This window comes from Lepidochelys kempii, chromosome 1 (assembly GCF_965140265.1).
Source record: "Lepidochelys kempii isolate rLepKem1 chromosome 1, rLepKem1.hap2, whole genome shotgun sequence".
Classification (NCBI taxonomy): Eukaryota; Metazoa; Chordata; order Testudines; family Cheloniidae; genus Lepidochelys; species Lepidochelys kempii.
Window position 1 is genome coordinate 351,574,667 of NC_133256.1, and position 13,227 is coordinate 351,587,893.

Consider the following 13,227-nt stretch of genomic DNA (forward strand, 5'->3'; position numbering starts at 1 on the left):
CTTCGGGCAACACTTCACCGTCTACACCGACCACTCTCCCCTGACCTGGCTGCACCAGATGAAAGGAGCCAACGCCAAGCTCCTGAGGTGGAGCCTGCTCCTGCAGGATTATGACATGGACGTGGTCCACGTGAAGGGAAGTGCCAACCTGATAGCGGATGCGCTGTCCCGGAGTGGGGGCCCGAACTTCCCCAGGTCACTGGTCAGAGTGACCCCGCTCAGTTCAGTCTTGAAAGGGGGAGAGATGTGACGATGTGACGCAGCAGGGAGGGGGGAGTGTTGACCTGGGAATGTACCCTGGGGATGGGAGACCTGAGAGCCTGTCACCTGAGCCAGGAGGGGGAGGGGGAGGTGACACCTCTGCCCAGGAATGTGAACAGAGACTGCAGGAGAAATTATCAATGGAAACACCCTATTTCCGACTAATCCGTGCAAGACCCCATATTGCAGGACTGTTCCCTGCATTGCTAGTGGGGTTGCTTGGCTCAACCCCCTTCTTTTGGGGACTATCCTACATTCAAGCAGGTCTCACTGGCAGGAGCTTTTTCCTGATATACACCTTTAAATTTACCCTTTCTTAGTTTCAGCCATTTACTCCAAGCTACCCCCCTTGTAACAAAGTCAAGGATCACCCTCCCTCCCTGATATTTACACACTTTGGATGGCTGCAGATTTATGCTTCCTCTACGGCTGTCAAGCAATTAAAAAAATTAATTGCCATTAATCGCGCAATTAAAAAAATTAATCGTGATTAATCACACTGTTAAACAATACTAGAATACCATTTATTTAAATATTTTGGACGTTTTCTACATTTTCAAATATATTTATTTCAATTATAACACCAAATACAAAGTATACAGTGCTCAATTTATATTTATTTTTGATTACAAGTATTTGCACTGTAAAAAACAAAATAGGATTTTTCAATTCACCTCATACAAGGACTGTAGGGCAATCTCTTTATCATGAAAGTTGAACTTACAAATGTAGAACTAGGTACAAAAAACTGCTCAGTCCAACTTCCTGTTCAGCCAATCGCTCAGACAAACAGGTTTGTTTACATTTGCAGGAGAGAGCTGCCCGCGTCTTGTTTACAATCTCACTTGAAAGTGAGAACAGGCATTCTCATGGCACTGTTGTAGCAAGCGTCACAAGATATTTATGTGCCAGATTCCTAAAGATTCATATGTCCCTTCATGCTTCAACCACCACTCCCGGGGACAAGCGTCCATGCTGATGATGGGTTCTACTCGACAACAATCCAAAGCAGTGCAGGCCGACGCATATTCATTTTCATTAACTGAGTCAGATGCCATCAGCAGAAGGCTGATTTTATTTTTAGGTGGTTTGGGTTCTGTAGTTTCCTCATCTGAGTGTTGCTCTTTTAAGACTTCTGGTTCTTATGGGAAATTTCAATCACCCTGATATCTGCTGGGAGAGCAATACAGTGGTGCACAGACAATCCAGGAAGTTTTTGGAAAGGGTAGGGGACAATTTCCTGGTGCAAGGGCTGGAGGAACCAACTAGGAGCAGAGCTCTTCTTGACCTGCTGCTCACAAACCAGGAAGAATTAGTAGGGGAAGCAAAAGTGGATGGGAATCTGGGAGGCAGTGACCATGAGATGGTCGAGTTCAGGATCCTGACACAGGGAAGAAAGGAGAGCAGCAGAATACGGACCCTGGACTTCAGAAAAGCAGACTTTGACAACCTCAGGGAACTGATGGGCAGGATTCCCTGGGAGAATAACATGAGGGGGAAAGGAGTCCAGGAGAGCTGGCTGTATTTTAAAGAATCCTTAGTGAGGTTACAGGGACATACCATCCCAATGTGTAGAAAGAATAGTAAATATGGCAGGTGACCAGCTTGGCTTAACAGTGAAATCCTTGCTGATCTTAAACACAAAAAAGAAGCTTACAAGAAGTGGAAGATTGGACAGATGACCAGGGAAGAGTATTAAAATATTGCTCGGGCATGCAGGAGTGAAATCAGGAAGGCCAAATCACACCAAGAGGTGCAGCTAGCAAGAGATGTTAAGAGTAACAAGAAGGGTTTCTTCAGGTATGTTAGCAACAAGAAGTCAAGAAAGTCAAGGAAAGTGTGGGCCCCTTACTGAATGAGTGAGGCAACCTAGCGACAGAGGATGTGGAAAAAGCTAATGTACTCAATGCTTTTTTTGCCTCTGTCTTCACGAACAAGGTCAGCTCCCAGACTGCTGCACTGGGCAGCACAGCATGGGGAGGAGGTAACTAGCCCTCTGTGGAGAAAGAAGTGGTTCGAGACTATTTAGAAAAGCTGGACGAGCACAAGTCCAAATGGGGCCAGATGCGCTGCATCTGACAGTGCTAAAGAAGTTGGCGGATGTGATTGCAGAGCCATTGGCCATTACCTTTGAAAACTCGTGGCGATCGGGGGAGGTCCCGGACGAGTGGAAAAAGGCTAATGTAGTGCCCATCTTTAAAAAAGGGAAGAAGGAGGATCCTGGGTACTGCAGGCCAGTCGGCTTCACCTCAGTTCCTGGAAAAATCATGGAGCAGGTCCTCAAGGAATCAATTCTGAAGCACTCAGAGGAGAGGAAAGTGATCAGGAACAGTCAGCATGGATTCACCAAGGGCAAGTCAAGCCTGACTAATCTAATTGCCTTCTATGAAGAGATAACTGGCTCTGTGGATGAGGGGAAAGCAGTGGATGTGTTGTTCCTTGACTTTAGCAAAGCTTTTGACACCGTCTCCCACAGTATTCTTGCCAGCAAGTTAAAGAAGTATGGGCTGGATGAATGGACTATAACGTGGATAGAAAGCTGGCTAGATTGTTGGGCTCAAAGGGTAGCGATCAACGGCTCCATGTCTAGTTGGCAGTCGGTATCAAGTGGAGTGCCCCAAGGGTCGGTCCTCGGGCCGGTTTTGTTCAATATCTTCATTAACGATCTGGAGGATAGTGTGTATTGCACCCTCAGCAAGTTTGCAGATGACACTAAACTGGGAGGAGAGGTAGATACGCTGGAGGGTAGGGATAGGATACAAAGGGACCTAGACATATTAGAGGATTGGGCCAAAAGAAATCTGATGAGGTTCAACAAGGACAAGTGCAGAGTCCTGCACTTAGGACTGAAAAATCCCATGCACCGCTACAGACTAGGGACCGAATGGCTAGGCAGCAGTTTTGCAGAAAAGGACCTAGGGGTTACAGTAGACAAGAAGCTGGATATGAGTCAACAGTGTGCCCTTCTTGCCAAGGAGGCCAATAGCATTTTGACAGGTTTCAGAGTAACAGCCGTGTTAGTCTGTCTTTGCAAAAAGAGAAGGAGTACTTGTGGCATCTTAGAAACTAACCAATTTATTTGAGCATGAGCTTTCGTAAGCTACAGCTCACTTCATCGGATGCATACCGTTTTGGAATGTATAGGTAGGGGCATTGCTAGCAGATCGAGGGACATGATCGTTCCCCTCTATTCGACTTTGGTGAGGCCTCATCTGAAGTACTGTGTCCAGTTTTGGGCCCCACACTATAAGAAGGATGTGGAAAAATTGGAAAATGTCCAGCAGAGGGCAACAAAAATGATCAGGGGACTGGAACACATGACTTATGAGGAGAGGCTGAGGGAACTGGGATTGTTTAGTCTGTGGAAGAGAAGAATGAGGGGGGATTTGATAGCTGCTTTCAACCACCTGAAAGGGGGTTCCAAAGAGGATGGAGCTAGACTGCTCTCAGTGGTAGCAGATGACAGAACAAGGAGTAATGGTCTCAAGTTGCAGTGGGGGAGGTTTAGGTTGGATATTAGGAAAAACTTTTTCACTAGGAGGGTGGTGAAACACTGGAATGTGTTACCTAGGGAGGTGGTGGAATCTCCTTCCCTTGAAGTTTTTAAGGTCAGGCTTGACAAAGCCCTGGCTGGGATGATTTAGTTGGGGATTGTTCCTGCTTTGAGCAAGGGGTTGGACTAGATGACCTCCTGAGGTTCCTTGCAACCCTGATATTCTATGATTCTATGAAAGCATGCTCCACACTTCATCCTTCACAGATTTTGGAAGGCACTTCAGATTCTTAAACCTTGGGTCAAGTGCTGCAGCTATCTTTAGAAATCTCACATTGGTGCCTTCTTTGCATTTTATGAAATCTGCAGTGAAAGTGTTCTTAAAATGAACAACATGTGCTGGGTCATCATCTGAGACTGCTAAAATATGAAATATATGGCAGAATACGGGTAAAACAGAAAAGGGGACATACAATTCTCCCCCACGGAGTTCAGTCACAAATTTAATTAACACATTTTTTTTTAAACAAGCGTCATCAGCATGGAAGCATGTCCTCCGGAATGGTGGCCGAAGCATGAAGGAACGTACGAATGTTTAGCATACCTAGCACGTAAATACTTTGCAATGACAGCTACAAAAGTGTCATGCAAATGCCTGTTCTCACTTTCTGGTGACATTGTAAATAAAAAGAGGGCAGCATTAGCTCCTGTAAATGTAAACAAACTTGTCTGTCCTAGCAATTAGCTGAACAAGAAGTAGAACTGAGTGGACTTGTAGGCTCTGAAGTTTTACATTGTTTTGTTTTTGAGGGCAGTTATGTAACAAAAAAAATCTACATTTGTAGGTCGCACTTTCACAATAAAGGGATCGTACTACAGTACTTGTATGAGGTGAATTGAAAAATACTATTTCTTTTGTTTATTATTTTTATCGTGCAAATATTTGTAGTCAAAAATAATATACACTTTGATTTCAGTTACAACACAGAATACAATATCTATGAAAATGTAGAAAAACATCCAAAATATTTAATAAATTTCAGTTGGTATTCTATTGTTTAACAGTGTGATTAAAACTGTGGTTAACTGGGCTTAGTTTTTTTAAATCGCAATTAAGTTTTTTGAGTTAATCACATGAGTTAACTGCGATTAAATCAAGAGCCCTAGTTTTCTCTCTACTTTTTAACAAACTAAAAGATTGCAACTCTGTATCATCTCTCCAGAGAATGCAGTCCTTCCAATCCTCCAAGAAGTTCACTTGCTATTCTATAGATTTTTTCTAGTTTATCATATCTTTCTGGTATTGAGGGCCTCTAAACTGAATATAATATTCCAGATGTGGTGACACCAGAGCTATTTAGAAAGGAACTATCCCCTCCTGCTTTACGATGGAGGCCTCAACCCCTGCCGCTCTTCCACCATTCGTTTGGCATACCAGGGGTTTAACTGGGAGCAATGAAGGAAAAAGTCACACAGAATATCAGGAAACATTCCTTGGTAATGGTATGTATTAGACAGCGGAATCATCTCCCCATGGGAAGGGCTGGGAGAGCTATCCCTTGGGAAATTTCAAATTAGACTGGACAACATGTACAAATGGGTCAATCCTGCATTGGTCAAGGACAGAGAACTAAATTGGACCCAACAACTCTTTTCCAGCTCTAGGTTTAGGAATAACAGCAAGAGGATATATCCAAGCCTATGTATTCTCTATCCCCAAGTCCCCGCCCTGTTGGTCTGCATGTCCCCTGCCCTGGTGACTACAGCCGTGTGTCCCCTGTTCTGGTGCCCATCTGCCTCATGTCTCTCTCCTCACCTGATTATAGAGAGCGCAGATATGGAGCGCTGTGTTTCCTGAGGCATTCTGTGAAGTCATGTCGGCTCCATAGAAGAGAAGATGCTCCAGGTGCTGCACATGGCCATAGCGACATGCCTACTCAGAAAGGAACAGAGAAACAATGAAACAGAGAAAAAGAGAAAGATGATAAGGAAGAACAGGAAAGTTTTGGACCCATTCACACAGATTTGAAAGTAATTTGGAAATGGCTTTTGAATACAGCCACATGGCAGGGTACAGAATACGCCAGGCCAAGCAAATCATAGCTGTTCTGTTCTCAAACACCTTTCAGACTTTAACAATTGCCTTTCACCCAGCAGCAAACGTCAGACCCATACTCCTCTGGTCTTATCTTCACTAAACAATTACATCACAGAATCACAGAATCGTAGGACTGGAAGGAACCTCGAGATGTTTTCTAGTCCAGTCCCCTTCACTCATGGCAGGACTATTATCTAGACCATCCCTGACAGGTGTTTGTCTAATCTGCTTTTAAAAACTTCCAATGATGGAGATTCCACAACCTCTCTAGGCAATTTAGTCCTAATGTCCAACCTAAACCGCCCTCGCTACAATTTAAGCCCACTGCTTCTTGTCCTGTTCTCAGAGATTAACAAGAACAATTTTTTCTCTCTCCTCCTTGTAACAACTTTTTCTGTACTTGAAAACTGTTATGTTTCCCCCCGCCCCCAGTCTTCTCTTTTCCAGATGAAACAAACCCAATTCTGTCAATCTTCCTTCATAAGTCACATTTTCTAGACATTTAATCATTTTTAAAAGTGGCAAAGAGTCCTGTGGCACCTTACAGACTAATAGACATATTGGAGCATAAGCTTTCGTGGGCGAATACCCACTTTGTCGGATGTGCATCTGATGAAGTGGGTATTCACCCACGAAAGCTTATACTCAGATATGCCTGTTAGACTGTAAGGTGCCACAGGACTCTTTGCCGCTTTTACAGATCCAGACTAACACGGCAACCCCTCTGATGCTTAATCATTTTTGTTGCTCTTCTCTGGACTTTCTCCAATATGTTCCCATCTTTCCTACGGCACCCAGAACTGGACACCATACTCCATCTGAGGCCTAATCAGTGTGCAGTAGAGCAGAAGACTTACTTCTCATGTCTTGCTTACAAGACACAAGAAGTAATTAGTCAATACAGAGATGTTTCGAGAACTATGTCCTTGTGGAGTCATGTTAACTAACATAAAACTGACCACAACTTTGTAGCCAGTGTGGTCAATGTTGCGTCAGCTGCTCCTGGGTAAACCCCATCTATTCTAACTCAGTGTAATTTCCTAGTGAAGACAAGCCCTAAGATACAGAAGGGGAAGGACGATGACAGGAAGCCAGAATCTCTAGGTTACTGAGTAGTTTCTCCCTTCTAACTCTGGTCTATATAGTGATTCCAGACAGTGTCACAAGGGGCAACTGCAAAGACCTGCAATGAAGACCACAGGTTGAAGGCATCTCTGTATTGACTAATGCAGTAAAAAGCATCTTGTTTCTCATGCTAGCGATGGATGTCCTGGCTGTCCTCAGAGTGAAATGCCTGGGTATGGGGAGAACTCTCATTTGGGGAAAACCCAATCCACCGACAACAGAAAAGCGTTTACTCTGGGGGTGCCTATTTTAAGAATACATTCACAAGGACAACCATAAAATATAAGGCTCTAATCTAAGTGACTTCCATCATGCCACTCTTCTAGACTTACCTGGTGGATTTCTTGCCAGCCATTCTCATCTACACAGCCCACCTTGGCATAGTCATGAAGCAGAAGCTCGCAGCAGTATGGGTCTCCTCCAACCATGGCACTGTGGTACAAAGGAGTTAATCCTCGGCTGTCCTTGTAATCCGGGGAGGCACCCAGGTCTAAGAGTGTCTGCAGGAAGAGTGCAAGATTCACTGGGGATTTCTTTGGGGTCTGAGTGTTACAAAGATCAAGACCAGGAACAACACAGTACAAAACCTGCAGGGGAAGGGAGGGGATATATGTCTCTAGCCCTAGCAGAGTGCAGGACTCACTCCATCCCAGAGCTCACTTAGCCAGCTTACAATTAGTTATAAACAGCCGTGCACTGTGTTTCAGAGAGGTCTGAAGACAACATCCTGGCTGCAGACAACTTAGGTTTTACCCAGACCATACACAAAGGAGGGGAGGAGGGATGGCAGGAAAGTAGGGTAACTTAAGGAGAGGGCAGCATGCATCTTGGGAGTAGTAGGAAAGTGGAAGGGACAGGAGTGCCCCAGATCTCCCCTTCTCAGTCTGACCCCTTCAGGGCCAGGTGGCCCTGCCAGCACATCTCACTCTCCCAAGGACTCACCATCAGGGCAATGTGGTTCCGGCACCGGATGGCCTTATGAAGTGCTGTCATTCCCTCCCGAGTCCTGAAATCCAGATGTGCTCCTCCATTCTTCAGCACTTTGATCACCTCGGCACTGTGCTCCAGCTGGGCTGCCATTGTCAGAGGGCATTCTGAAGCACCCACCCACCCAGGAAAGAGAAAAGGAACATCTGAGAAACATAATAAAATACCTTTCTCCTCTGTTCCCTCAAGCTGACCACAGGTGACTCCTGGGCAGTTCAACAGAAGTGCCCCATGCCCACTCCTTCACCCCAGTGATATCTAGTAGTTGTTTGTATCACTTTCCCTTTTAATAAGCTGTCTCCCTTCAAGTTCAGTCATATTCCGTCATCCCGGCTCTGCATGACACTACATATCCCCAGCTTCTCCAAGGAGATAGCAAAGGGACACTTCACCTCCCCTCCCAGCCTGGCTGTAGACAGCAGCAGCTGCACTGTTTGAAGATCCCTTGACAGTAGGAAGTTGAACTAGGAGCTCATCATCAGTTTCTGGACCCAAACACCCACATTTTGGTGAGGCTGGGAGTCCTGAGCAGCAGAAAGGGGAAGAGAAGGGCTGGAAGTGGGAGGGTGAAGCAGGAGTGAAGAGCAGTTAAAGGGTTGGCTGGAATGTTGCAGGATGGGGGATACTACCGCATCCATTACAGCAAAAGGGATAACGCAGGATATAGGGAGGAAATAGATTCGCTCTCCTATGGTTTTAAGACACTTAACACAACGTGCATAGGGGTATTCAGTTTTTTGTGATGAAGTCCCAGCTCTTTACCAGTGGGAACTGGTGCATGGGTGCGACCTCATCAAAAAGGCCAGATCAGAACATGACAATCAGTATCCACAGCATACTCATAGATTCCAAGCTCTGTTGTATTGATTTAGATGGAATATATGGGCCCAAAGAGAAAAAGATGTTAACAACCCTGTTACTGCCCAAGGTTCGAGGTTTAGCACACAGAAACTTCAGACTGCTTAGTACCATGGCAAGCACAACTTTAAGCATCTTTTTTAAACTTGTTATTAAAGATACAGAAAAAGAAGGAAAAACATTAACACATATGAAATGTAAAGTTATTAAATAAGGCTTTTGTTTTAACAACATCTCTTGTTCCATTGGCTGGGCGAAGTGTTTAAAAGGAACACATACACCCTGAATCTGACAGTCATTCAGGTAGTGTTGGCAGTCTATCGCTGACAATGATGATGATATTGTCTCAGTTCTCATCTATGGCTACGGAGGGATAGCTCAGTGGTTTGAGCAATGGCCTGCTAAACCCAGGGTTGTGAGTTTGATCCTTGAGGGGGCCATTTAGGGATCTAGGGAAAAAACTGGGGATTGGACCTGCTTTGAGCAGGGGGTTGGAGTAGATGACCTCCTGAGGTCCCTTCCAGCCCTGATATTCTATATGACTCCGAAGTCAGAACCCTGATGCACAGAGTTGGCCACACTGAGGGCATGGGAAGTCTATATCTATGATGTTTGAGGATGCAGTTCTGTGGCGCCTTTCACGTGCAGTGTGGAGATGATTTCCTTGATCCTGCTCAAACCTGTGACACGCTGAGACTGTCAGTGAGTCCTGTTCTGAGCCATTTGCTCCAGTTCTTTAAGATTGATGCCAGCCCACTGGATGCCAGCTCTTCAGGTTATTTTTGAAGTGCTTATACGAATGACCCTTCTTTCTTTGCCCTGCCTCAGCTCCCCACTGCACTGTAGATCTTCAATTTGGTGGAGAGACGAATGTTGTGTTGGTTAAGGACTTTTGTTCGGAGTCGGCCAAGGGCCTGGCTGGCTTTACTAGTTCTTGTGGAAATTTCCTTATCAAGGGTACCATCAATTAAGATGGTGCTGCCCAAATGCTTGAACTGATCCACATTTTTCAGCCGTGTGCCTTGAATGAAGATGGCTGGTGCTGTGGCACTGGAATAAGAAGCTGGTTGTAACAAGACCCGTGTCTTTGTGAGAGTGATGGTGAGGCCAAAGAATGGGATGTTTCAGATGGTATTAAAGATGGTAATAACCATCTTCCTTGGGGAAAAGAGAAGAAGTTAGGTGAGATGGGCTGGAGTTGTTGTCACTGCCATTGTTAAAGGCCGAACCCATTTCCTAAAGACGGAACAAGACAAAAACACACAAAAGGGGGGAGAAATGAACAGCAAAGATAGTAAACACAGCTTCTGTCTCTGGTGTTGACTCTTATTCACAACAACGTCACTGCTGGAGAACTCAGGCCAAGCACATGATCCTATCAGCCACTCCAAGACCCAGCAAACTTTTCCCACTACCAGGCTGTTTAGGGCACTGCATCTGGCTGCCTCTTTCTGGTTACAGGCTTACTGCCATGTTGCAAATTATACAGAACGCAAAAGGTGAGAAAGAGGAAAAATAAGGTGGGGAAGGAAAACACACAGAATGTGAAGACAAAGTTGTGTTTGGGATTCAACCAGAGTCAGCGAAGGTGGCAATGGCATCTGAGTCCCTCTCTCTGGCCAGGTCTGATCAGAACATCTCAGGATAAGTAGGACAAAGGCCCAACAATGTAACAGTGGATCCCAGAGCCCCAGGAGACTGTGGGGGTGGCAGCCATGATGGTGAAGCTCACTCCTTCCTGTTCTCCCATCTTTTAGTTAGCCAGAGTTGCAGTTGTTTCTCCTCTTGATTTGGATTTACCCTGAAGTCTTTTCTTTTAGGACTCCAAATGGGGGTGATGCAAAGAATAGCCCATCCCCTCATTATTTTGTTCACCGATTAGATCTAATTTCTGACACACCAATTTTGGTTCATTAACTTTCAGTCACACACTTTTCTTGTTTACCAGAAAAAGCGGCAAAGAGCCCTGTGGCACCTTGTAGACTAACAGACGTATTGGAGCATGAGCTTTCGTGGGTGAATACCCACTTTGTCGGATGCATGTAGTGGAAATTTCCAGAGGCAGGTAGGAAATTTCCATTCCATGCATCCGACGAAGTGGGTATTCACCCACGAAAGCTCATGTCCAATACGTCTGTTAGTCCTGTGGCACCTTGTAGACTCTTTGCTGCTTTTACAGATCCAGACTAACACGGCTACCCCTCTGAAGCTTGTTTACCAGACATGACCTTAACACAGTCTTCTAGTTACTTTAGTAGGCCTTTTTTGTTTGTACTAGTTCTGTTTTTTCTGTCTCCTTTCTACACTTTTGGGTAAAAAGTACATGATTTGGGTAAAAAGATGGGGTACATCAACATTTATTGTTATAGATTAGTGTGACATTTTGTGAACTTTCACTCACTGTTTACAGTTGAGCTTACAGTTGTGATAACTGGGCCTACAAATTTATCCTAACAGCACCAGTTAGTTAATCTTTTATTTTATAAGTATTTCTTTCCATACGTTTTTACGTGTTGGAGTATTTTCACTGTATGAAGTGTTATGTGCATAAAACTATATGTACTGATCCATTTCCAGCCAATAAAGGTTTATGGGCATCTTCTTCTTCTCGTATCCTTGTCACAAACGAGATGTTTTACCAGAACCATACACAAGCAATGGCTCTTTCCATCACTGCAGGTTTCCCCAAAGAGTCGGCAAACAAGCAGGTGGTCCATGGTCTGCACCGCACTCACATGTTTGTGTCATTAGAGTAGCCCCATTTGATCATATTAGTCTTTGATCTACCAGTTTGCATGCACACGTAGTTCAGCCATTGTTGCATTGACCAGTCTGTGTCATCCCCTCTGGGATGGTCTTTCTGGGGTTCCACATCTATTTCAGTGTGTCCGACTGCACATAGTCTTTCATTCCATAACCTCAGTTGTGCCTTGCCAGCTGTCGTATCCAAAGGCGTAACACTGGTTATAAAACTCTTTCACGATTTAAGGAGTTTGATGACTCCTATATGACCATATAATGGATCCCTTGGATCTTCCATCTGCCATGATCTTTCCCTTTGGCTTGCTACCTTCCTCCTGAGATCAAGTGGTGCAATGCCAGCCAGTAAGTACAGGTTATCCTTTGGTGTTGGCTTTAGATATCCTGTTATTCCAGGACAACTGTTGGTTAGAACAGAGTCTAGTTTCTTAGCATGGACAGATCGTTTCCACACTGGGCATGCATACTCTGCTATGGAGTTAGCACAAGGCAATAGCAGTGGTTTGCAAAGTAACTGAGGTGACCAATTTTCAAAGGATGTTGTTGATGGGCACCAACTTTCCCTTTTGTCTTCTCTACATGTACTTTGAGGGAAAGCGTCCATTCCAATGTCACCCCCAGGTAGACAGGGTTTGGATGGGGTTCAGCCAGTGGGATTCCATCCCAGGTGATGTTTAGTTTCCGCTTGGCTTCTTGATGGTGTAGGTGAAAGGCCGTCACCCGTATCTTGTTGGCACAAAGCTGGTTCTTCTGCTGCTTCTTCTTCTCTATCGCCTCTCACCTCTCACCTCATACTGAACAGCATCTAATGCCGAACAAGCTAGATTTAGATCACGTAAGTCCTGTACTGGACAAATATTAAATATCACTCAGCACAGAGAAGATGGATTTGAGAGAGGGATGATAACAGGCACTATGTTCATAGATCTATCAGCAACATATGATATGGTCAACCGCCATAACTTGCTTGACAAAGTCTACGATATCACACACAACTACTGCCTAGTGCAGCTCATCCAATCTCTTCTGGAGAACTGGAGAACAGATGTTTTTACGTAAAACTGTGCAAGAAACAGATCCACTGGAGATGACAATGAAATGGCCTCCCACAGGGCAGTGTGTTGGAACCAATCCTCTTCAATAGATACACCAATCACCAGCCCATACAGAGCAATACACGGAGCTTTATATTTCCTGATGATCTATGCATTACGTCACAGGAGAAGGATTTTGACGCTCTCGAGAAAAGACAATGTACACTGAGAAACCTCTCAGTTTATTACAATAAGACCCTGCTTCGTGCTAACCCAACCAAGACACAGGTGACTGCCTTTATGGGAATAATTCCACATGTGATAAAAAACCCTCAGCTTATAACAGCACATGCCCCAAAACAACTTAGAAGTACCGTATGGACTGGGTCTGCCGAGTGTGTAGTTTCCTTTGAGGATTTGAGAAGCATCACATGAACTTGGTCAGAAGGGAGGGGATGTAGAGCAGGGACTATACTTTTGATTAGCAAGAGAAGAACTCAGACCATCAGGACATATATTATTGTGCTGAAGTTCAACATTTTCAGGAGTCAATTCTCCTAGAAAATCTCCCTTCTCCAACCAACTGGAATGTATATTTTTTCCTGTGAAAA

General features: G+C 44.7%; 1 protein-coding gene across 10 annotated transcripts in view; it reads right to left on the reverse strand.

The window, feature by feature from the left end:
• The window catches only part of SHANK3 (SH3 and multiple ankyrin repeat domains 3), a 772,487-nt gene that overhangs the window by 523,422 nt on the left and 235,838 nt on the right, over positions 1-13,227 (reverse strand). For all 10 annotated transcript variants that reach the window (XM_073329053.1, XM_073329054.1, XM_073329055.1 and 7 more), the window contains 3 exons: positions 7,920-8,071; positions 7,310-7,477; positions 5,571-5,687 (listed from right to left, as the gene is read on the reverse strand). In XM_073329053.1, the coding sequence (XP_073185154.1) occupies positions 5,571-5,687; positions 7,310-7,477; positions 7,920-8,071 (437 nt within the window). The remainder of the gene's footprint in view (positions 1-5,570; positions 5,688-7,309; positions 7,478-7,919; positions 8,072-13,227) is intronic.